Source organism: Rhodnius prolixus, unplaced genomic scaffold (genome assembly GCF_049639745.1).
Source record: "Rhodnius prolixus isolate KJV_2025 unplaced genomic scaffold, Rpr scaffold_7, whole genome shotgun sequence".
Classification (NCBI taxonomy): domain Eukaryota; kingdom Metazoa; phylum Arthropoda; class Insecta; order Hemiptera; family Reduviidae; genus Rhodnius; species Rhodnius prolixus.
In genome coordinates this window covers 8,358,986-8,384,630 of record NW_027411582.1, presented here as the reverse complement: position 1 = coordinate 8,384,630, position 25,645 = coordinate 8,358,986, and the positions used below count along the sequence as shown (strand labels likewise).

Here is a 25,645-nt window from a genome sequence, read left to right as displayed (position 1 = left end):
ATAATAATAGTGTATAAAAAAAAATAGTATCACTGGAGAGAGATTGTATAAAAAATTAAAAGTTTTGTATAAAATAATAATTATGTTATATTTTGATATAGTTGTTTTTAATTAATTATTAATAATTTATATTTGTTTTGAATCCCTATTTTTCTCGCTTTCTAACTTTCTCTGACGCATAGTAACTTGAAACTCTTTAAAAATCTTCACCTTTGCTTTTTTAACATAATGTTTTCTTAGGGAGCCTAAAGAATGAAAGGGAAAATATGATCATTTTTAATATTCATGGTAACCAAGTGAATGGAATCAATTAGGATGAGAAACTGTTCATCTCACATTTATTTTCTCGTAAAATTCCTATTCAAACTTGTACTTAAAACTAAATTTTTCTTCATTTCTAATTAGTTACTCTCACGATATTTCTCGGTATTTATATTTACATCCTAACAATTAACTAGTTTTATTATAATTCAAAATGCAATTACATTTGATAATTTTAATTTAAAAATCATTTTGTACTTTATCCATTGGTTTGATGTTTTACTACGCCCATTTTGGCTCAGTTAAAATAAACAGTTTTGCAAGTAGTACCCAACCACTATCGGCTGATTTACATCCCAAATTCAACATCTTATCATGAAATAAAGCAGAGCTGTCAAACTAGTGGCCCCCGAGGTAATTTTTTTTGTGGTCCACTTTGTTCTGAAATAAAATGAAAATAGAAAAGTGGTTATGAAGAAAATAGCGCTTAGGAGGAGTCGGGGCACTACCGTACCACACAATTCCCTCTTTCGTAAACTATTTAGCTACTGAAGACCAGTATACACGTGGCCTAATGCCTCACCTGGAGGCCTGCGGGCGTGTATAAACACACTGACTCAGTACCGGCGACGTTTGAAAGCGATACAGGTCTGCCACTCTAAATGGAATTCCAGAATGATTCGGCTTTAAAAGACGCAAAGGGAGTAGGATTTGTAAATGTGATGTGGTCCGCGTGAATCTTGTCTGTAGCACCTATTTGGCCCGTGGTTAAATTGAGTTTGTGACACCCCTTAAATAAAGTGTTTACTTAGTTTAATTTTATTTTAAGAATCTTTCTTTTCAATTATACTACAAATTAAATACTAGTTCAACAGAAATTTTGCGTTAATGAAATGTCATATGAGGATTACACCTAGTTTTTCCCTAAAATAATATTTAGTAAAAAAGTGTTAGTTATTAGAAAACTGGTTTCCAGATAAATGCCGTGTGTGTGTCACTTTATTGTTTTTACGCAAAAATTTAGAAATAAATGTAAATAATATATCAAGAGAAATGTCGTGTATCACATTAGATAAGAAAAAATTTAGTATCAATTACTACTTTGAATAAAACTTTTAACAGAGAAAGTTGAAGGGATTGTTTCAGATTATTTTTTTGGCCATGTTACTTTGTAAAAAGTTCATGTACAAATAAAATAATAATAATACAAATATTATATTTGCATTACAAATGCAAAATAATATTCATAAAAAAGTGATTTTTAAAAAATATATTCAGAGATGAGTCTTGTGAGTGATGATAAATTTAGTATGGAGTCTAAATTTGAAAAAACTAAAGGTACGTTCACATCTAAGGAGCGAACACCTGTTTCAACACCACCACAAGCCAAAGCTCCCAAATTTTTCTGTTGCGATTAAAAGATCAAGTGTTCTTAGAACGTTGATCCGTGATCGTTCGCCATTTTGTTGTTATAGAAAACATCTGTTCTTAGAACGTTGATCCGTGATCGTTCGCCATTTTGTTGTTATAGAAAACATCTGTTCTTAGAACGTTGATTAGTGATCTTCACACATTTGATAGAGGGCTCACTAGTCAAGCTGTTAACATAGATGTTTTCCCAACAACATTTTTCTTTTAACTTGTTTTCAAGTGCTTTTTTAATGTTTGTTTAACTTGTTTGAAGATCTAATTATGTTTTAAAAAAAGTTTATTTTCGTGATTTAAGTAATTAATTAGTTTTGATTATAGTGAAACACAAATATTTTTCTTCATTTACATTTGCCTAAGGGAATGGAAAGACTTGTGATAGTGACAACTTAAGTATCCTAAGTTGGGAAAAGTGTTATTAGAAAATATTCAGTGTGGTGAACAATAGGGAGTACGTAAGCGATAAAATCACAGTAAGTATTAGTTTCTATTTTATTTGTTACTAAACTGGTATTCATGTCTTTAATTTCATACACATTTACTTAAATTTTTATTGTCCTGAAATTGAGTTCTTGATACTTATACCTTTCCTCCAAATATAATTAAATTTCGCTTTATCAAAGGATTGTTATTACTTCTTGCCAATATTTTGAACAATTTGCCCACATATTTGGTTAGTTAAATGCTTTTTCCAACATTAAGTCTCGTAACTAGTCTTCAAACATTTCAACAAGTGACTGACTGCTTAGGTAAATCCAATTGTTTAATGGTGAAAAATTGGGCATTATTTTATGACGAAAGAGTTACACTATTATTTTAAATGTTTATTCTAGTTTTCAAGAAACACATACTGAACGCCCAAAGATAGGAATAGCTCGTGAAAAGTATTAGTTTTTAAAAGATCATTCAAATTTTGGTAAAAACTGTAATAGTTTTTTACTGTTTGATTATTTCGGATGTTGATCACATACACAAATTTTCCAAAAAATGAACTCAATAAGTACAATGACAACTCGAAGTAAAGGCTCAGATGAAATTTTTACTCCTAGATTCATATTCAATGATTGTGATATTCAATAATATGTTCAATGTTTAGACCTACTGATAATTATTAAAGACTTGTTAAAACAGAGGCGATCATTTGCAGATATCACAACACTATCACTAAGACAAAATATTTAAGTTCTTTATATTTTTCGAAAGTATCGCTATTTTACTTGATCTATTCCTCTTGTGGGTAGCCAGGCTTCAACATACACTGCACTCATTATTTTCCATTCTGATCTGTTTAGGGCGATTCTCTTCCATGTTAGTTCACCGCAGCATTTCCTCATCTCTTAGTTCCATTTTATTCTTGGGCTACCCCTTCTTTTCTTTAAATCCTGGGTGCACCATTCCAGGATCATCATGCTTCTCTCCAGCTTTCTTACTGTCTTTCTTAGCCTCTCCATGTCTTTTTTAGTCAAACTGCTGGTTTCGCACCCATATGCCAGCACTGGTCTCACCACACAGTTCCACAACTTACTACTACATACCATTAATAATTATTATTAGTAATTATTAGATTACATGTAATTATTTCCATAGCTATTCCAAAATATTAAATCATTTAAAGAGTTGCAATTTAATTTTATTATTTTTCATTAGTCCATTTCATTGCTATTTGTAGAACTTGTATAGTAAAGCTTTATGGTAGATTTTCGTTCGATTGGAATCATCGCAATTAACATAGGGCTTTCTGGAATAATTGGGGTCGATCTTAGTAGTGTGTCATTTCCAGCGGAATCTATTGAAGTATATCTAATAATAGCTGACTATAATTTATCATAATTTATATGGAAAGGAATTGTTTTTTGAAAGCTGTATTTCTACCAGATCAACTATGTTGAGCTACCCGTTTTGGTATCTGTAGTGTTAAAAGACTATTAGTCAATAGTTTAGGTGGATTATTATTTTCTCCATTCTAATTTTTAAGAAAGATTTATGTAGTTGTAACAATTTTTGTGTTGAAATGAAGGCCTTCAATTCTTTAGCTCTTTCTGTTGGTTTTTCATCTCAAGATAATCTATTTATTTCTGACTTCTCTTTTTGTTTTTCTTGTACAAATAAGTAATTGCAAGGTAAGATCTCTGATTTATATTTATAAAAATCAATGATGAACGGTTTGCTTTTTATTCTTTTGTATCTTCTCCTTCACGCTGACACCTTTATTCACATTGAAGTTTCGTTATTTCGTAACTTTCCTTACAAGAACCCACTTGTCTCCTTTAATATACGTACAAACTTTATAGAAATGGTATTTTTATTTCATTGATAATTGAAGTAATATTAAAATACTGTCCGCTATACACATCATTGGTCTAATTTAGTAGCAAAGCTTGAACTTCATTCATCATTTCGATATCAAAATTGCATTAGAAAAGGTTTTAATGTAATACTTTTGTTCTTTAGCTGGAACTTTCGCCCAAGAACTGCCCTTTGTCCACTTGCTTGTTACATTACATAGATGGCCTTTCATCACATCCAGCATGTAAGTTGAGAAAATTCGCATCTATTTCTACATTCCGTTAAATAAATCAATGATGAAATCTCCATACTTACCATGTTATCTCATGGAGCTGATCTTCATATAATCTTATCCATTATTGATTACATCTAAAGCATTTTAACATCAATTAAACCTTTATTAAATTAAATATTTTCCTTTGAATCTGAATAAAAAGTTGTTATTTTGTACAATACATGGTTTAAATTAGATTTTCCGAGTTAGTTGCAGAATGGTTTAATTTGTTATAAACAGAATTAACTAAGATTTTGTTTGTAAAATGCTACCGTACTACAATAAGTGTGAATGAATTTCTATCATTTACTAAGGTTTTAATACTTTCAGCCCTTGGCCGATTCGCAGCCCAGTAAAGCTGAGACATAATCTAAAATGATTACTTTTGAGGGAATTTCTTTGAATGCTGCAGCACTTCCGTAAATAAGAGGTGATTCCCATCCATCTCTATTCCTGCAATATCCAAATAAGGAAATCTGTCTACCACTCTTGAGGTGTTGTCTTCCAGGTAATCTTATCCATTATTTATTAAAACTTGAGCTTTTTTGATTAAACCTTTTTGTTCATATATTCCTGTAGAAGCGGAATGAGTATAGTAAAGATTCTGTGTTAAAGAAAGTTTAATTTGATTGGAAAATTGAAAGGTACAAGAAAAAAATGTCGAGTTTTTATTTGTAAAATGTTTATTTCACTTAAATCAGTGCAGTAAACTGCTATTTTGAAATGAATTAAGTTCATGAAATTATTAACACAGTTTTACTTTCTTGCGTTTTCTTTCTTAAAGATTGATCTAGTTTTACTTAAACCTATACAAATTAACATTGATTTCCAAGGAGGTTGAGTTTGATTTGTAGGATCATTCAGTTTGAGAATCACTCAGTAGCCGAACAGTCTATCTCATTGTATAATGTTATTTTTCAGAGTTGAAACAGGCGAAACTGGAGTGCTTCCTGCAAAAGAGGTTCATCGAATTAAGCCAAAATGAAAAAGACGTTGGAAAACATCTATCCAATTGCAACTCTTCCAATTCTTTATTATTTAGTCGATTATTTGTAAACAAAATATATTTGAAGTTTGAAAATGTAATGTAAATTTTAATTTTATAATGTAGATAATTTAAGGAATCATTACCTAAAAGATAAAATTGAATTATTTAAAATGTTTTTGTAATACGAAAGAAAACAAATGTATAATTGGTAGCAAAATAAAGAATTATCTAGAAATTATTTAAAAAGTCATTATGTATTTTCTCTTTTCCCATAGTCTTGTTATTTTTATTATATTTACGAAAAAACAAATTTAAAAAAGACTAAAAATGATAAGAGGCAAATAAAGTAATGTACAGGTACGTATCAAACTGAAAATTCCGTTTATATTAAACAAAAAAAATAAAATAAAGTAATAGTAGTACGAAAAAATGGCGTCAGAGAGCGTTGAAAAGCAGAAAAAGTAAAAAAAGTTGAAAAAATAGCATCAGAAAGACGTTAAACAAAAAAAAAAAGGAAAATTAGTTCACATATTTGCCACCAGGTAGCAGCACCTACTGGACTTGCTTACATGTAAACAAAGTTTAGTTCACATGTTTGCCACCAGGTAGCAGCACTAACTGTTTATATACTACTGTCAAACAAGATGTCTCCTCAGTACGACTACAGAGTCGTACTCGTGAGGAGGGTGTTATGTCGCTCGTCGCTCCAAAAATATCTAATCTAGTCAAAACACCTCTCTCCACATAAACAATCTTGATAAAATGTCTTGTGTAATGGTTAGGGAGATGCGTTCACCTCGACGGTCGGAAGGCAACTATTCGCCCCACCCGGCCCGGCCCGCGCTGCGAACTTTCTTATATACCCTCTAGATGGCGTCATATCACCATGACAACGGGCTCCCCCCCTACTTTTAGTTCCACCAGCTGTCAATAGATCGCTCGCGCTGTCTGTTTTACCTCTCGTAGCCTTCGACGGCCATTGTTGTAACCTAGCAATCTTCTTACACACTCTCTAGACTTCGGCGGCCATTTTTATAACCTTGCTTAGTGCTTCTTACACACTCTCACGACTATGGCAGCCATTGTTGTAACCTTGCTATCTTCTTACACACTCTCACGACCCTGGCAGCCATTTTTTACCTTTTTTTATATTTTCTTTTAATTTCTACGCAATTTTTTTTTTTTTTTTTTAATTTTTCATATTATTGAGAGATTAAAAGGGAAAATAAATACAATATTTTTATAATTAAATGGTTTATTATTTATTAATTATTTATACATTTTTTACAATAAATTTTTATAAAATATTTACAACCTTAAACTCATATTTAACCACGTTGGTGACTCTCTAGACTTTTATACGTCTTCCTTTCACCCAAATTTTACCATGTTGCCGACTCACAAGGCTTATAAAGGACCACCTTACACCCACTTTTAACCACATTGGCGACTCACAACACTTATATAGGACAACCTTACTCATACTTTTAACCAAGTTTGTGACTCACAAGACTTATATAGGAGCTCCTTACTCATACTTTTAACCATGTTTGTGACTCACAAGTTTTATACAGGACCTCTTTAAACTCACATTTAACCATGTTGGTGACTCACAAGACTTATAATGGGCCACATTACAATAATATGTATCTTATGTAACTACTATCCTATTTGTTAAAATGTCAATATATATTATGAAAAAATAGAAACATATTTTATCATTCAAAGCGAAAACCTCGAAAAAAAAAATATGTAAACTTAGCAAAGGTTCCACTTTTGTATTTTCTATGTATTTTTAAAATTTTAAAGGAACCGGTGACTGCTTTGAATGTAGAATACTTTTCATTTTTTTTTGTATATATAGATTGACAAAAGTAATCAAATGAATAAATAGGTGACACGTAAAGCGGTAAAAAAATAAGCTAATAACGAGTGTAAAATAGTCCTTTATAAGCCTAGTACAACGCAAACAGGGTTGTTTGCGTTACAAGTTTAAGCTGAACCTATATAAGTCTAGTGAGTATCTAACATGGTTAAATGTAAGTATGAGGCACTTTTATGTATGTTTAGTGAGCCGGCAACATGGTTAAATGTAAGAGTAAACTGTTTTATACAGGCCCAGTGAGTCGTGAACTTGGTTAAATGTTAATGTAAAATTGTCCTGTATAAGTCTAGTAGGTCGTCAACTTGGTTAAATGTAAGTGTAAGATAGTCCTGTGTAGGTCCAGTGTGTCGTCAGCATGGTTAAATGTAAGTGTAAGATAGTTCTGTATAAGTCCAGTGGGTCGTCAACTTGGTTAAATGTAAGTGTGAAATAGTCCAGTATAAGTCCAGTGAGTTTAAGATAGTCCAATTCGTATGGTGAGTCGTTAACATGGTTAACTTACATTTAACCATGTTGGTGACTCACAAGACTTATATTATTATAGGACAAGAATATATTATATTATAGGACTACCTTAAGCCCACTTTAAACCATATTGGTGACTCACAAGACTTATGTAAGATTATTTAACACACACTTTTAACCAAGTTGGTGTCTCTCAAGATTTATATTGGATTACTTAACACACACTTTTAACCAAGTTGGAGACTTTTAAGACTTATATTGGATTACTTTACAGACACTTCTAATTGAATTAGTGATATTTAAGACTTATAAAGAACCACCTTACATAAACTTTTAACCATATAGGTGGCTCACAAGACTTATATAGAACCACCATGCAGTCACCAACATGGTTAAATGTGAGTTTAAGGAGGTCCTGTATAAGTCTTGAGAGTCACCAACATGGTTAAATGTGAATGTAAGGTGGTCCTATATATGTCTTGTGAGGCGCCAGCATGGTTAAATGTTAGTTTAAGAAGGTCCTATGTAAGTCTTATGAGTCGCCAACATAGTTTATTGTAAGTAAAAGAAGGCCCTATATAAGTCTAGTGAGTCACTAACACGAGTAAATGTGGGTGTAAGAAAAGGAGGGCCTATATAATTCTTGTGAGTCATCAACATGGTTATATGTGAATGTAAGATGGTCTAATACAAGTCTTGACAGTCACTAACATGATTAAATGTGAGTTTAAAGTGGTCATAGTTATAAGTCGTGTGAGTCGCCAACATGATTAAATGTGAGAGTAAGGTAGTCCTATATAAGTCCTGTGATTCCCCAACATGGATAAATGTGGCTGTAAGATAGTTCTATATAAGTCTAGTGAGTCATCATGGTTAAATGTGAGTGTAAGAAGGTACCATATAAGTCTTGTGAGCCGTTAACATGTTTACATTTAAGTGTGCTGCATAAGACTAGTGAGTTGCCAATATGGTTAAATGTGAGTGTAAGAAGGTCCTATATGTCTTGTGAGTCGTCAAAATGGTTAAATGTTAGAGTAAGATAGTCCTGTATAAGTCTAGTGATTACTTAGTGTGTTCATTATGTATAACAAAAAACTCACATACTTCAGTTACGTTCAGAAATCCGATGTTCTCTAAGCAGATTCCAGGAAAGTATCTATGTCTTTGATGGAGGTTGAGAACCCATCCATTTCAGGAAGATATCTTAGGTGCTGACGTAGTGTTTCCTGTAAAATAAAAAATAACTCAATTTGTGGTTTGCACTTATTTATAAGGGTGTACAGTTGGTTAATAATGCTTACATTGTCAGATAAGAGTTTTTTTTCCTCTTACTTCAGTTCGAATTTGTGGGGACTGATAAATTTCTGGACTTAAAGGGATTCCGTTTTTCTTAAGCAATAAATAAATATTAATGATCAATTCAAGAAAATAAAACAATGGAGGACAATTTAAAAAATTGTACTCTCCCTCTTCGTTTAATAATCAATTTAATTTCATACTAAAGTTGGCAAGTTCTCAAACTACTTTTTTTTATTATTACACTATTTTGAAACTATTCACTCCTTATTCATGAAAATAAATTATATATCACGCATTCTTTAAGAATAATATATGCACATATATTGCAAAGAACTTACATATTAATGTTTTGTTCAGAAATCCGATCTCTGTACAGCCCAATATATAGCACTGCAGGAAAATATGACGATACCAGAGGTTTCAACCAATTCCGGAAGATAACTAGTATTTGATGAGGTGCTCCTTGAAGAAAGAAAAAATAAATGGCTTAATATTCAATGTAAAATTATTACTTAGAAGGATGTGTAATTTAAAAAGTAATGTTTATATCTGTAGTAATTAAGTAATAAAGAGGAGTTTAGAAATTATCTGAGTTTTGATTCTTCCATTAGTTCGAATAGTGTAGAGAATGGCAAACCAATACTTAAAGGGATTACTTTTCCCTTAGGCAATAAATAAATATTAAATGATTAACTCAAGTGAATACAGTTTTGAGAACAAATTGAAAAAATTGTACTTAAACAAATTGTACTTTTTCGTGTAATAATCATTTGAGGTTCACAAACTACTTACGTTAATTTGAATTCATTTCATGTTTTCAAAACATAATCACAATGTTTTATACAAATATGTAGTTTGGAGATTTAATAAAATATTTCCAAACCAACGGCTCTAATTTACTAATGTCTAACTTTCCTACCATGATCAACAAGTGGAGTACAATAAATAAGTAGCATTGTCTATAATCGTAGCAGTTTCAAAATCTATATAAATTTGTATAAATTTTGTATTCTCAACTAAGTTTAAATTGTCAATATTTTCAATGATTGGTCGATAAAACTGAATATTCAATTTCTCATTAAACTTGTTTTCAATCAAATTACCGGTACACCTAAAAAAGATAACTGAAGATACTGATAACAGTCTCAAGTTTTCGTTTTTACATGTTTGTTACTTCAAAGTAACAGGAAACAACATTCATTTAGATAAAGTAAAAAATTTAATTGGTCTTAGATTTGAACAAATTCCAAATGAAATCTGGATAGATCGAAAAGATTATATCTAAAAACTATTAAGTAAATTTAATGTGGGTGTAAACCCAGAAAACTCAGATTACGAATAACTTAAAAATAGTATCAACAATCACTATTATGTAAAATTGCCATTACAAGAATGAATAGGAAGCTTAATGTTATTGGTTGCAATACTGGCAGAGGACTGATCAAGAACAAAGAATAATTATATAGAAAAACTTGTTAATTCATACATGAATTCAATCGTAAATATTCCACCTGAGAAACAGGAGAGGGTAGAGGTACAAATTTGGCAATAAACTGCTCTCTTACACGAGTGGAAAAGCTCAATAAACTAGAAAATGCTGAATATGTTTATAGGTATGTGGATAGTGATTGGCTTATATCTATAGATTGCACGTTTCCGAAATAGCATGGGAAACTTCATGCATAATGGCATCCGTTTGTCCCACATATCACAGGACTGTGTTGAGAACCCCAAGTCTTTGAGTTTGACTTTTCAAATAAGAGATGTTATTATTACTTATATTAAGTAATATAAATATATAATATATTAGAAACAGTATAACAGTATAAACAAGGAAATAGAAACTAGGCTTTACTAACTTTTCCTCCATTATGTTCGCTCAATCTTCACTCCTCCACAGGTATCACACTAGAGATTAAAAAAAAGAAGAAATTATTTCTTTATCATCATTTCAGTTTGGAAATGTCGTAACTGGAACCCTAATCTCCACTTAAGAATGTCGACAACTGAGCTCGCGAAGCCATCCATTCCTTAAAGCTATACAGACATAGGAAAAAATGCTTACCAATATTAAATCTGAATATTAACTTTACTTTCTGTAAGAAAGAAAGAAGCACCTATAAAAACGAAGTTTACTATTTACATGAGAATTCATTTCTATGAGTTTCATTAATAATTATTTCGTTTTTGCCTCAGAATTTTCTACTATTTTTATTAACTAAAAACGAATAATAATTGAGAACTTTGATTTTACTCGCCGCAGCACACATTTTAATTCTATCCCTGACAAGTTTCGGGCTTTAAACCATCCTTAGAAATGGACTAATCAGAACAGATAACACACAACCACTTCGCCACGTTACTATCTCGCCCACCACTGGTTGACTGAATGAGGGAGGTTACCTGGTGTTTATATGTATTATTTAATACTCCAAATGTTAATGAATTGAACCACAATTTGTCAAAATGATGAAACAATAATTAATGAAACCTAGTACTTGTTAAGGGTTATATATTTAGTACATATTTTAGAACGTAAAGTTGGAATTTTATTTTACATGGGGGGCGCGAATTTAATTTAAGAAAACGCGGAATTAAACTAATTTCATTTGAACAGTGAAACAATTGTTGCTAAAATATTGATGAATATAATGTTTTTGAGATTGACTCTTACGTTTTGCAAATTACTATTCTTTCTATGACGTCCATCCGTTTCCTCTTCTTTCTTGTATGTAACAGCGTCATTTTGATATTGATATTGTCATCCTTGGTTGAGGTTTTCAGGACTAGTTATTTGAAAAGGTTGCTTAGTATGTATGTCTTATTTCCAATGAAAGCAATAGTGGCAAAAATGTTGGAAAGGCTGGACATATAACCCTTATATTTGGCTATTTGCACATAGTGAGTAATAGGGTCAGTAGGCTCTATGTTTATTCCGAATTGTAAGTTGTTGTCTCTCCTTGGAAGTGGGATAACCAGCAAGTTAATAGTAAAAATCAATAAATAATATAAAATAAGAATAAATGTATTTTCGATAGCACAAAATTGGAAGTACAGAAACTACTTACGTTCTATCATTCAACATTTTCAACACTTATATGTTCCATACTTCCATGTAGCCCTAGAATTTGAATTAAATATTTCCGAACTATTGGAACTAATCTGCAAATTTTTATACTCGGACAACATTCGAAACAAAATAAGCATTATTGCCTTTTGTCAAAGCGGTTTGACAATTGATTCTACAATTCTTTTGTTTGCTTTTTTTTAATTAATAATGTCTTTGAATTTGCTATTTTTTAAATTTGGCGAACGAGGTGTTTACATAGTTAGAATCTTTTGGAAGATAAAATAATAAGTTGAATTTTTTTAATCTGTTGGACATAAAGTAGCGCCCAAGCAACAGTACTAACTTGCAGAGTAACAATTAAATTTTATGAAGACTTACGTTGACTTTAAACTCGACAGAATACTTACTTAACGATCTAACCAAATTAGTGAGCAATTCATTTAAAGTATTGGGAAAAAGTAATAATAATAATAGTAAAGCAAAATTTATTTATCTAATTTATAGAAAGGTAAAATAATTGCTTTCATAGTAAAAATACGATGAGTTAGGAGAAACATTTATGTAATTCTGAGTCAGTAATGTCTTATTAAAAAAAAAAAATCATTGAATATTATTAGTTCAATTTATAAACAATTTTTGCTATTACAAATTATAATTACAGACATTGTCACCCTGTATATAATTAAATAATTTTGTTATTCTGATATATCAGTTATTTACTGTAGCTATCAACATAAATAATAAAAATGTCTTGTATGAAATTAAAGTATGAATTCAACATACCATTGCGATTTAGTGGAAGTCCAGTTATCGATCTTGCTGAGACAGGCTTTTGATTGAAATTTTGTCTGCATTTTAAACTGTTTAGAGTTTCCCTGGAATTAAACGTTCCATTAATGTATTTTGTTCGTGTTATTTTTTCTAACTGCAAAGGAGTGCGTTACTGAGGGATTTAGCTATAAATCAATACAAAATATATTGTCCAAAATTAATAATACAATTTGTTTGTTTTTCTATTTGGTTCTATTCTACGCATTTTTATTTTAATAATACAAAATTAAAATATAAAGTGTCCTATTTTGCTGGCGGGTTATAACGTCTAACTACCAATTAGATATCGTGAACATACATACTTAACTATTATTATATTCCCTGACAAATAAAAAGTAGTTATTCTCGGGATTCGAACTGGGGATCTCCCACTTACAAAGCCACACTTCATAACCACTAGACCAATATCTGTCCTTGAATTAATAATACAAATTTAGAATTTTAGCAATGCCCCTTAATAGTAAACAACTGGTGAAACCGTACATTCTGCTGAAAAGGCACATTAGAAAGGTGCTCAAGATTCAATTCCTTAAGAACATCTTAAAATTATTTTTACAGGGAACAATCTTCAAACCAAATTTGGAAGCATTTAGACAGGGAAATCTAGAAAGTTTAAAGGCAAGCAACATGGAGTTATTTTGTAGAAAATCTGGAAAAACTATCAGTTTATTCGGCTTTTTGTTGTCTGTTGCCAGTCAAAATGTTTACATCGGATGTAACAGTAGAATCAAAACGGAATATCTAGTTTAGGCTCTTTTCTAAACACTTTTGATTTATAAGATTCTATTTAACACCCACTATAGATTATTTATGTGTTAAAAGAAACGACGCACCAAATCAAGTCTTTAAAGGCTAACAATTTATTCTTGTGACTTAATTTCAAGTAAAGCAAGATTAGACGTATCCAAAAACAAAGATTAATAGGTTATTTTCATTCGGATTGTCACTTTACAACTCACTCTCACATATTAAAATACAACATTACAAGTAAACGTTATTATTATTATTATTATTATTATTATTTGGAATTAATACAGTATAATTTCTTGCAATCTATAGCTTGTATCTCTTTTATTAAATATTAATTAAGGGCGTGCAATAAAAGTGAGCACACTCGTACATAGAAACAGCACGCCCTTCAAATGTAATGTCAATAAATCGGACTTTCCCTTTTATTAAATACTTATTTTGGACCAAAAATACATTTTCCATGAAAATCTAATGTTCGAAATTAAATTCATTCATACTACATTTCTAAGTAAAATACTACTTGATAATTTTATTCAATAAAAAGAATTGAAATTTCCTACAATACTAAACTATTTGGGAATAGTTGCTATTGATTTCTCTAAGTATGAAAAAGAAGTTACAGCATAAAGAAAACTTAAATATTTGATTAAGAGAAAGAGAAAAAATTACATCAAACGAATTATTCTTTCTTCACCTAAATTTGTTTATTCTTTTCATTAGACTATTAAAATTACCCTTATTGGTAATTTGCATATTATAATAACCCAGCGATCTTATATATTAAGTAGATAAATTTCTTTCACTTTATAGTGCATGAAAACGTTTAGTAAATGAATCAACATGGGTCAAGTTATTTATGTATTTATTATGCTGACTAATGCATTGATTTCCATAAAAGTTGCAGCCTATTTTATTTTACCTAATAAAGAAGAGGATAATTGCAAAAATATGGAGATACTTACGAAACAAGTAATTACTACCTACTACTTGTCTCATAAATGTATCGCTCTAATTACAACTAAGGAAATGTTTCAAGATTTTAATACAGATCTAGGAACCAGTTTTATGCAGATAACTCCTCAAGAGAAGTGTGATCAAGGATTGGTGGATATTATTGCTGAGGGCTTTAAACAAAACTGCGACGGGTAATTGTAAAAACAAAAACAAAATCATTTAGAATACAAAATAATATAAATTAACGGAAATAATCACTGGCTGTAATGTATTATATAGACTAATAAATATTTGACCCATTTTTACAGTTACATTGTACAAGTAGAAGACCCTTTGTGTTTTCTTAAAATATGGCATACATCACTTTAAACGACCTTCCACAGGCTTAATCCCAAATTTTTCTTTTTACCCGATTGTAAAAACAAACGAAATCATGCTATGGAAATACTTTCTGCTCAAGAATCAGATATTACAGTAAATATCGTTGTAGCTGAAATAGACTTCAACGACACTAATACGTCTAAGTTTGGACTAAATCAACATGAAGGTACAATAAGATTAAATTATTTGGAACTTTGAATCAATTACTCGTATTTATATTTTACATATTCCAAAATTTCAGACTGGCCAATAACATTATGGACGAATGACTTTAGCAAACTCGCTAGTTCACCAAGGCGAACAAAAATATTTGTAGACAGCTGGCATCCAATAAAGGGTTTTCGTTTCAACAATAATATATTTTATGATAAAATTTTGAACCTTGAGGGAAGAGGTATTTGACAGTTTATTTGACAATTAAATTCTTGATGAATGAGTTCTATTTATTTTATTAAGTGTTTTGTTCTATGGAATGAGGTACATTGAAATAATATTTACTATAGATAGACATTTCGTGAAATTTATTCAATTCTTCAGACGATAACAAATATGCGGATTAAATTTTTTAAACCAAAATTCAGAACCAGAATTCGCGTAGATAGGCTTGTAAAAACGAAGAAGAAATTTGGTAAAAATGGTGACCTTTTTTTTAAATAAACAATAAATTTCTGTAAGATAGGTCTGAGCGTTGGAAGAAGAAAATGTTTTGTCTCTTGATTTAAAAAATGTAGCTGATGATCTATTTTAAAACAATTAAAACGCCACATTGGCAGAACATGTATTGAATGAATGGTAAAGTGTAGTAATTTACTGATTATTTCTTGCGCTCTCGAAGTCAAGTCCCTTAGCCATAAAATAACATTGAAAACACTATGAGCCAATATAATATATAATAAAATCCACGATACTGTTGGTAGTGATCGACGAATCAAGGTGCGCGAAATAGTTGACTTTTTATTTACTCGAAAAAATGGTTCGGTGGACAACGATTTACGTTAAACTAGGAGACCATCGCCCATACAGATGTCTATTCTGAGGACCTTCCGAAATCCTACTTTTTGAACGGCTTAAAAAAGTTGAGAAACGCTTGGTTAACTGTGTATAGCTAAAAAAAAAAGAAAAAGAAAAATAATTTGTTTTTCTATCTTTTTCTAAGGACCTGTTGAACTATCATCTCATCTTAATCGATGAGGTAGATTCTTATCGTCCAGTTTCTAACGATGCATTTAAATTCTTCAAAAAGTATTGTCAGTAAAAACAATTACTTGCAGAAACAGAAAAATGTAATTTTTGTCAAAAATTTGGTTAACAAATTACATGAAAAACTTGAATTTGGATCTTCAGGTATGAGAGAGATATGTTCGCTATTCGGTTGGAACTTCCCGACAGCATTTAAAAAAAATAAAAAAATTTAAAAAAAAACACTAATTTTATGTAGTTATATTCCTTTAATCAAACGAATATATTCACTAATTTTATGTACGAACATAGCGATGAGAGTGGCTACATTTACATATTCTCCTTACACCATAGTAGAAAAGGATTTAATCGAAGGAATAGAAATGCGAGTAGTCTTGTTATTTTGCCGTTTGTACAATTGCACAATACAAATTGTATATGATGACGCATTATGGGGAACTATACAAGGAAACGGTTCTGGAGATGGTAAGAATATTTTCAATATTACACGTGAATTACGAAAATAAAAAAAATCTGACAGAGTCACATTTATTTAGGTATATTAGGAATGGTATACAAGGATGAAGCTGACGTGGGATTTGGCGCAATTTACCTTTGGATAGATCCAGCTAGCTACTTGGACTACAGTGCTACATGGCTTTATGCTGCGGTAACTCTGCTTGTTCCAAAGCCGGTCCCTTTAAGCGGATGGAGGGTTCCATTCCTACCGTTCGATCTATTCATGTGGAGTGCTATTTTCTTATCGCTCGCAATTTCATCCATTTTTATTTATTCTGCTTCCTGGATAAGCAGCAGTGCGTAATACTGAGGATTTGCACTAAAAAAAGAAAAAGAACAAATTGATTAAATTAAAGCGAATTTAACGAAAATAAATTACTTTTTTCTTTGATTAGGAAGAAATCATAATGCGAATGGGCGTGAATTAGAAGGTATCAAAGATATTACTTTAATGGTCTTGGGAATGTATGTACAGCAACCTCCATCAAAAAATTTAGAAGACAATCACGTCTCTATAAATCAGATAGTTACTTCTGTGGCAATATCGTGTGTACTGCTAACCTCCTGCTACTCAGCAGGACTTTCTTCTCATTTGACTGTACCACAGTAAGCATCAACATAGATCTATTTCATGTTATCACAATTATCAATCAGATACAGATTGCTTTCAGAATATATTACCTTCTACACTTCAACGCAGCTAGGGTTTCATCACCAACATCCATTACACCCACAATTTAATTAGCTGAATTGGTCCTGAGTCTGGTAGTCCCGATTTTCTCCTCTTAGAAGCCCCACCAGCACATGTATATTCTGCCACTGAGAACATCGGTCCATATGTAGGCAGTGAATTCTTGGATCTAATGACAGAAGATAATGATACGCCAAAATACAAATAATTTGGTGTGATCAATCACACGAATTAATCATGCTAAATTCTATAGTCAAAAAGGCTTATTATTGTGCATTCTCTTAAAAGTTATAGTACTGCATAATGTTAAAAGAAATGCAAGTGTCATCATCAAAAAAAAATATCCGCGCGAAAATGTTGTACATCCGGACAATAAATTTTCTTTAAACTCAAAATTTACACACCGAGTTTAACCCTTCTTAAATTTGAATGTATGTGTTAGAACTGTACATTAAAGTGCATTGACACTTTCATGGGAGCCAAAGCCACCCTAAGTTTCCTGAATCTCATTTACCACCAAAAATGTTTCGAATAAATGTAGATCTACACTATAATGAGTTTTTTTTTAAAAAAAAACAGTCACCTAAGTTCAATATTTTTGACCAGAACAAAGCCCAGTGAGAGCAATGCACCAGTCAGCCACTAGTGGCCCGTAAGTTACCCGCTAATTACTATCACCCGTTCAGGTTCCACATTAGCTAAATATTAATAGAGCTGGAGCTAACGAAACCCGATACAAAAAAATTGCACCATCTTAGTTTAAGAAGTTAGAGAAAGTACTATTGACCTACTTGTTCACTTACTAACAGTTTGTATCTATTTCAGATTCACTAAACCAATAGATACATTCGATGAACTGTCCACAAGTGGACTATATTGGTTAGCCATTCACGAGGCCTTTGTATATTCTTTGCTACCGGTTGAAGATGAAAAAGTTCAAACTGTGGCAAAACATTTTAAAGTTTGTAAATTTTTGTGATAGTAAAAGTTTTTTTCCTATCTTTTGATAAGATATACTCACATTATGTACCATCTTTAATCTCAATTACACAGAAATTGCCAGAAAAACGTCTGCTAGCTGAAGCACCAAAACAAAAATATGGTTTAGCTTTAGAGCGACTGCCAGCTGGTATATTATTATTGTGATTCGTACTGTGCTGAATCAATATCGTTTTTTGTACTATTACTAACACAATATTTTGTTTGATAAAGGACACTTTGCTGAACAGAGTCATTTTACTGATGAAGTAATTAGTAATTCTCATGTCATGAAAGAAAATCTTTTTGGATCTCTGCTCATTTTCGCTCTGCGTAAAGGTTTGTTAGATTGACTATTTTAAATGAGGTTACATCCTCTTTAATATCTGGACGAACTAATTTGTGCCATCAAATTTTTGACTAAATGATAGAAACCATTAATTATTATAGCACTGTATAACATATATTATAATTAGTTAGTATGGATATTAGTAGTAGGGGAAAACAGGGCCAATGAATGCAATATTGTACTAACTACTAGTAACCTTTAGGTTCCCCATTTACCTACCGGTTAAACAAATTAATGAATAAACTTCTTAGTTCTGGAATAATGTACTATTGGGAAGGTGCGGTGTCCAGGAAGTTCTTAAACACCAGGTATTTAAATAATATATTTTTTTATTTTCTGTCTGTTTACCTGGGAAAATAGTTTATGAGTTTGGATTGTAGGAAGCAAATGGCTCTAATGGAGGCAAGAAATGCTCACAGTGAAACAGGACCAATTATCCTTAAGCTTTCTCACGTACAAGGAGCGTTTATTATTTACGGAATAGGATTGTTATTGGCAATTTGTACTATTGCAGTGGAAATATTTCTATTTAAGAAATACAACACACCAATCACAATTAGAATACATCCGTATACGTACTAGAATCACTTCAATATTATCTGCAATAAAATTAGGCCGAAATTCCATTTATTTATACACATGATTTATATTATATATTTAGCTAGGTGCTGTTCCCAATATTGTAATCACGTGTCTGGTACTGAAACTTTTTATGAAGAGTTTCAGTGATAGGTTAACATTGCGAACTCTGCACTCACTTGTATTCTAGAAATTGTAAAAGTTGTTTTACATTACCTTTTTCTTCTTATCTATTTCATTCAAAATGTGTATCTTTTATTTTATTTGTTTCTGTCATTATTTGCAGTAAACGGTTAATAAAATTTTGTTTATTACACACCAAGTTAACAAAATGAGGGTGATGAGAGAAGTATTTCTCCAGATAAATCTCCGATTCTTCAAACTAAAGTAATAGAAACTGAATCAACATAAATAACTTCACAAATGTAAGTACTGAGGATCATTCTAATTGTGAACAAAATGAAGATAGTAGTAACAGCTATAATCAACACGAAAATGTAAAAGAAAAGAAATCAAGAAGTCAATATGACGAGGGAAAAGGAGTTTCAGGTTACATCCAATAACTATTGACATAATTAATGAAAAAACAATTTGGGGAGCAAAGCATGACAATAATCGATAAAATTGGGATATACAATACATGTATGGAAAACAGTAATTAACACCACAATTACCAATATTCTGGTATTATTACATCTATCAGTGCCTCACAAAAGTTTCATACACCCTAATAAGCATAATTAATGTAATTAATTTGGAAATTAATAAATTGAGAAAAATGTAATTTTAGTATTCTCAACGAAGAATCCATTTCGAAAAGTTTCATTTACTGAAACTTTAAGCCGCTAGTGAATGAAACAAGAACAAAAATTAACCATTTTTACCTCACAAAAGTTATTATACATTGATCTATAAATATTTTATTTTAAAATGTATGATAACTTCACACAAACAAGTCAATTTTAAATCTTAACCTAATGAAAGGCAAACGTTAAAACAAGTAAATACTGGCAAAAATATTTGCTCAGTAGCTTTACTTAAATACCCAAATAAAAATGAATCTGTGTGGTAAAAACGTCTCCTTCGAAGTAAGAAAATTCGTAATTCAACACTGGGAAAAAAAATGAAAGTAACCGAAAGAACAGTAAAACTGTCAATGCGCTGTTTTCTACACTGCAATCCATAATCCAAAAATTTAAAAACACAAAAATAATACACGGCCGGTCTAAAATTTTAAGTTCCCGTTGTACAAAATTATAGAACAGAAAATTGAGCTAAACCCCCATATTGGTGCCCCTAAAATACGGTTAGAGATTAAACAGATTCAGAGAACTGAATTAAACATGATAGTGCAGAAACTGTGAGGAGGGTTCTGCGAAATGTAGGATACAGTGCTAGAGTATACCGCAAAACAAACGAACATTCATTAGCAATGAGAATAAAAAGAAAATAATTGACTCCGCAAATTTATACTTAGCAAAGGATTAAAAATTCTGGGATGAAGTGGTTTTTTGTGACGAAAGTAAATTTAATCTTTTTAGGTCTGACAGGTTTGGAGAAGAGTGTATAAGGAACTCGAGACGAAGAATATTAGTACAACCGTCAAGCATGGTGTTGAATCAGTTTTGGTCTGGGGTTGTATGTCGTCCTCTGCTCCCGGACAGTTTTAATAAGGAAGAAAAACAAAAATAATTTGTCTTAATCATGGTAATCCCTATCATTCATTCACATCATTCTGCAAACGTCGCTTCACAAAAATTTCAGTCATCAATAACACACCTGTAACAGCTCCTTTCAAACCAAGAACCCTTACGTGCACTTCTTCTGACATGAACGAATGAGCGGAGGTCGAATAAAGTCGACACAGCCATTCACAGCTTAACTATTATCGCACGGCTTTGTTTTATCAATTTTATTTCCCTTTCACTATACTGCACTGTGAAATACGATCAAAATAATTAACTACGGCCTGTAGTATAAAGAATAATTAAGACAAATTGTCGTAGAAAAAAGGTGAGTGAAAACCTCAAAAGCGAAAAAAATTATTATGCTAAGATTAACAAAATATATTGTTTTGGACTTACTTCGATTTTTCGTTTTTGAGCTCTCTAGTTTCACCACACTGAACATTTTCAAAAAACATTTTTTTGGACTTAGGGGACCTCAAAACGAATATACATAGAATAATTCTATTTCGTTAATTTGTCACATTACAATATGCTTACTTAGCCTACAGTAAAGTGAACGAAAAAATTACTGTTTCATTATAATCAAAACTAATTAATTAGTTAAAAAAAGGAAAATAAACTTTCTTTAACATAATTAGAACTATAAACGAAAATAATACACCAGTAAGAAGACTCAAACTAACAAATAGATGTAATAACTAAGACTATTTTGTACCAATCACGAATTTTCTTTCATGAAAGAGTAGATTTAGACTCTAAACTTCTGTCTGCATTTACCAGAAACATTGGAAAATTATAGCCAGTTGGACAGAAAGATGTGAATATAAAAACAACTATTATGGCCGGGGATCGATGATTCGATTAGGGTACACCCAAAAAAAGATGTTTTGGAGAGACGACAACCAGTATTACGACGGGGTTGATGATAAAAATAGAATTGACCTTTTTTTTTTATACAATAAAAAAATGAAGGAAAATTTGGAATCTTATAGCTAATTAGGGCAGAAAAAAATATTTTAAAAAGATTACTACTCCTAATAAGACCGGGATAGATAGTATACTGGGTCGGACCCAATTTTGACCACAAAAAAAAACGAACATTGCACTTTGTATTCAATCAGAACATAGGTAAGCACTAAAATAATGTAAATAAACTAGACACGATTACGATTACAGAATAAAGTTAAACATGAAACTTACTGCTCGATGTCACGGTAGAAGCAACCTTGTGCTACCTTCTCTTCCCCGACTCAGTGTTGCCACTCGGTTACTAGCTGATTGTTATTTTAACTCAGAGATGGGCACTGATGATACAATTTAATCATAAAATTAATTAATTAATTTTTTAAATTTTAATCAGAATTTAATCGTACTTTTGATCATTTGACAGTTAGATTAGATTATGGGAGTTGGGACCTATGCCTCACGGCACCGCAGCCAAAAGAGGCTTTTTGTGCCATCCCCTTTTGATCTAGAAGATAAAACCTCCCCTTCTAAAGAGGTGGAGGTCTTTCCCTACTAGTTCTTTTTGCGCTACTATCTCCTTTGGTCTCAAATATCCAAAGGTTTCATAGCGCAATTACTCGATTGCAACGCTATCGAACAGCCAGTGACAGGCTGTTTCCTCCTCATTCTGACACAATCTAAACAACGGCTCTGAACTAATAAGCCCTGTACTATGATGACTATGTTCTATGTTTACTGTGTAAATGTATTGGGGAGAAGTTACAGTATATTTTGCTCATGTTCACGTTGTAAGGTTGGGATACCCGCAGGGACGCTAAGTACCCTGAAGAAGTGGCTAATCCACTTCCCCCCTACAGGTTCATTTGATAGTTTGTGAACTAAATTTCAAATTAAATCGTTAATCAAATTGATTTAGACACTCACTAAATGACTTTTCAAAATGGTTTATACCACGTTTTGGCGAGGCCACCTTTCTGAGTCTCTCCTTCAAAAACTTTTCGATTAATTATTTCAGACTTGGTCTTCACAAGCATACGATTCACTAAACCAAGATAGGTCCATCCTTACACACATTTAACAGTGTAGGTGACTCACCAGACATATGTAGGACCACCTTGTACTCTCATTTTACGAGAGTTAAATAAGGTTTTCTAAACGGCCATTTAGATATTTTAATGATATCTTACCTCTAAGTATTTGCTTATTAAATTTCTAACCAAACTTCCGAGAAGAGAGAAAATCAATACACCGAAAGTGCAGTTATAAAGAAAGGCTTTCTCTGTAATTTACTATGAATTCGCCAATCGGATTATTTGGAGCTGATTTAATGGCGTACTTACTTGTATTTTTTTCTCTATTAATAAATTGGTTCAGGGGAATGTGTCGCATTCTATCAACATTGTTATTCACTTGATCACTTTTTTATTTTTAATATGCAATTCTAAATCACAATTCTAGAACATTCAATTACATTCGTAAATTATGGTAAGAAAAAGTCATGTGAGTGTTCATAGGAGATTCTTTTCATGAGAAAGTAAAATGAAACTGACAATTATTGGCGAAAACTATTTGAAAACGATCTTAACTTAATAAAAAATTTCCTTGAAAATTGAGAATGTTTCTTTTTCAAATATTTTGTTAGCATTTATTCTCAACATCTACGTAAGATTAATATTACTTCTATATTAAGCAAAAAAAAGATCATAAAATATGAGAAAATAATAAAGGATTTAGAAAAATAAGTGAAAGGTATTGAAGCACCATTGTTAAGCACGCTTTGATCAGCCCTGACTCGCTATGATTGGACGGGGCGTGTCTACACTAGAGGTGGGCATGACCCGCCCACAGCCTGCAACCGTACTGCACTGTGATTGGCCACTATTTCAAACGTGATAATTGCGACGAAATAATTAATTTAAAACATTTTTTCTAACATTTCTCCCATAGGTATTTGATAAACTTTCGATTTAAACAAGAAAAAAAAAATCCCTTAAAAATACGATAAATAATATTTCTTTTGGGTTAATACTTCACATTTTACCCAATTATTGTTAACAGAAACAAAAAAAAGTTGAGAATTTGTGTTATTTAATCGTGAAATAGATTAAAGAGAAATGGGCTTATGAGCCGCCATTAAATAGGCTGTAAGCTTACTTAACGCTCCATCAGGTGGAGAACTCTAGCGGCAATTTCTGTAAACATAAATGCAGTTTCTACATACACATTATTTAACCACGTTGACGACTCACTAGAGTTATATAGGACCTCGTTACACTCATATTTAACCATGTTGGAGACTTCCTATACTTAACTCATATAATACCACCTTACTCTCATATTTAACCATGTAGGTGACTCTCAAGACTTATACAGGACCACCTTACACTCGTATTTAACCATATTGACAACACACTAGACTTATATAGGACCTTTTTACATTCACATTTATCCATATTGATGACCCACTAGACTTATACAGGAGTATCTTGCACGCATATTTAACCATATTGACGACTCACTAGACTTATATAGGGCTATGTCAGTACTACTTATATTTTTTTCTTAATTAATAGTTTAGTTCTGGAGGAATGTGTCGCATTCTATCAACATCATTATTAAATTTATCTCTTTTTTATGCAATTCTAGGTTACAAGAAAATACAATTACATTGTAGCACTGATAAAAAGTTTAATTGGGTGTCCCAAGTTGTGGATCTGTTACAATATGCGGGTTGCTCCAACCTAGTTGACTTTGATAGCTTAGATTCCTTAACAAGTGGAGATATTCGTCTGGCTATTAGGACGGCGGAGACTGTCTGAAAGCTAATGATCTCGACCTACTTTCCCGATTTACATTTAGTGATTTTTATAGAGCTTCAATTCTGACCGAAGACCCATAGTCATACTTATTAATAAATGATCTGTCATTTAGGATGACTCGTCTGTATGCTCTTCTGAGGTTGGCTGAGAGACACATATATCAGTTAAATTTACATTAAAGGGAAATAAGCATATTATTATGTGTGACAGACAGGGTTGTCCTTATTTATTAATAGGAGTAAAAATACAATGGGATAACTTAGAAATTCTAGCCTTGTTATTGCGATCAAAAGATACCTTCCGCCACGATTATGCCAAAGCCAGGTCAGTGAGAGAGTGTACAAACAATATCGGTCGTCTTTATTGGAAGCTAGAAGTGCAAATATAATTGGAAAAAGTACAAACTCTACCTTAGATAGTGCGATTAGAAGGTAATTTCCTCCACAAACGTGCCAATCCAGACCAGAGTTAGAATGTACAGACAGGGTCGTTCTTATTGGAAGCTAGAAGTGCAAATATAATTAGAAAAAGTAGAAACTCTACCTTAGATAGTACGATTAGAAGGTAATTTCCTCCACTAATGTGCCAAAACAGACCAGAGTTAGAATGTACAGACAGGGTCGTTCTTATTGGAAGCTAGAAGTGCAAATATAATTGGAAAAAGTAGAAACTCTACCTTAGGTAGTACGATTAGAAGGTAAGTTCCTCCACTAATGTGCCAATCCAGACCAGAGTTAGAATGTACAGACAAGGTCGTCCTTATTGGAAGCTAGAAGTGCAAATATAATTGGAAAAAGTAGAAACTCTACCTTAGATAGTACGATTAGAAGGTAATTTCCTCTACTAATGTGCCAATCCAGAGCAGAGTTAGAATGTACAGACAGGGTCGTTCTTATTGGAAGCTAGAAGTGCAAATATAATTGGAAAAAGTAGAAACTCTACCTTAGATAGTGCGATTAGAAGGTAATTTCCTCCACTAATGTGCCAAAACAGACCAGAGTTACA

The 25,645-nt window shown here is 31.8% G+C and overlaps 2 protein-coding genes and 1 long non-coding RNA gene across 3 annotated transcripts; all 3 read left to right on the top strand.

Annotated features, from left to right (window-relative positions):
- Positions 1–2,189: 2,189 nt before the first annotated feature.
- Positions 2,190–5,830, top strand: LOC141446882 (uncharacterized). Its single transcript, XR_012453974.1, has 3 exons — positions 2,190–4,219; positions 4,580–4,757; positions 5,171–5,830. It is a non-coding gene; the product is annotated as an uncharacterized lncRNA (long non-coding RNA).
- Positions 5,831–14,905: 9,075 nt separating this feature from the next.
- LOC141446879 (glutamate receptor ionotropic, delta-2-like) lies at positions 14,906–17,668 on the top strand. The gene is made up of 4 exons (XM_074113813.1): positions 14,906–15,038; positions 15,114–15,266; positions 16,364–16,537; positions 16,609–17,668. The coding sequence occupies exons 1-4, from the start codon at positions 14,930–14,932 to the stop codon at positions 16,872–16,874; spliced, it is 702 nt and encodes a 233-aa protein (XP_073969914.1). The 5' UTR covers positions 14,906–14,929; the 3' UTR covers positions 16,875–17,668.
- LOC141446878 (uncharacterized) lies at positions 17,022–20,048 on the top strand. Its single transcript, XM_074113812.1, has 6 exons — positions 17,022–17,176; positions 18,087–18,222; positions 18,315–18,390; positions 18,474–18,578; positions 18,791–18,896; positions 18,969–20,048. Exons 1-6 carry the CDS (start codon positions 17,022–17,024, stop codon positions 19,168–19,170), a joined length of 780 nt encoding a protein of 259 aa, XP_073969913.1. The 3' UTR covers positions 19,171–20,048.
- Positions 20,049–25,645: the final 5,597 nt, after the last annotated feature.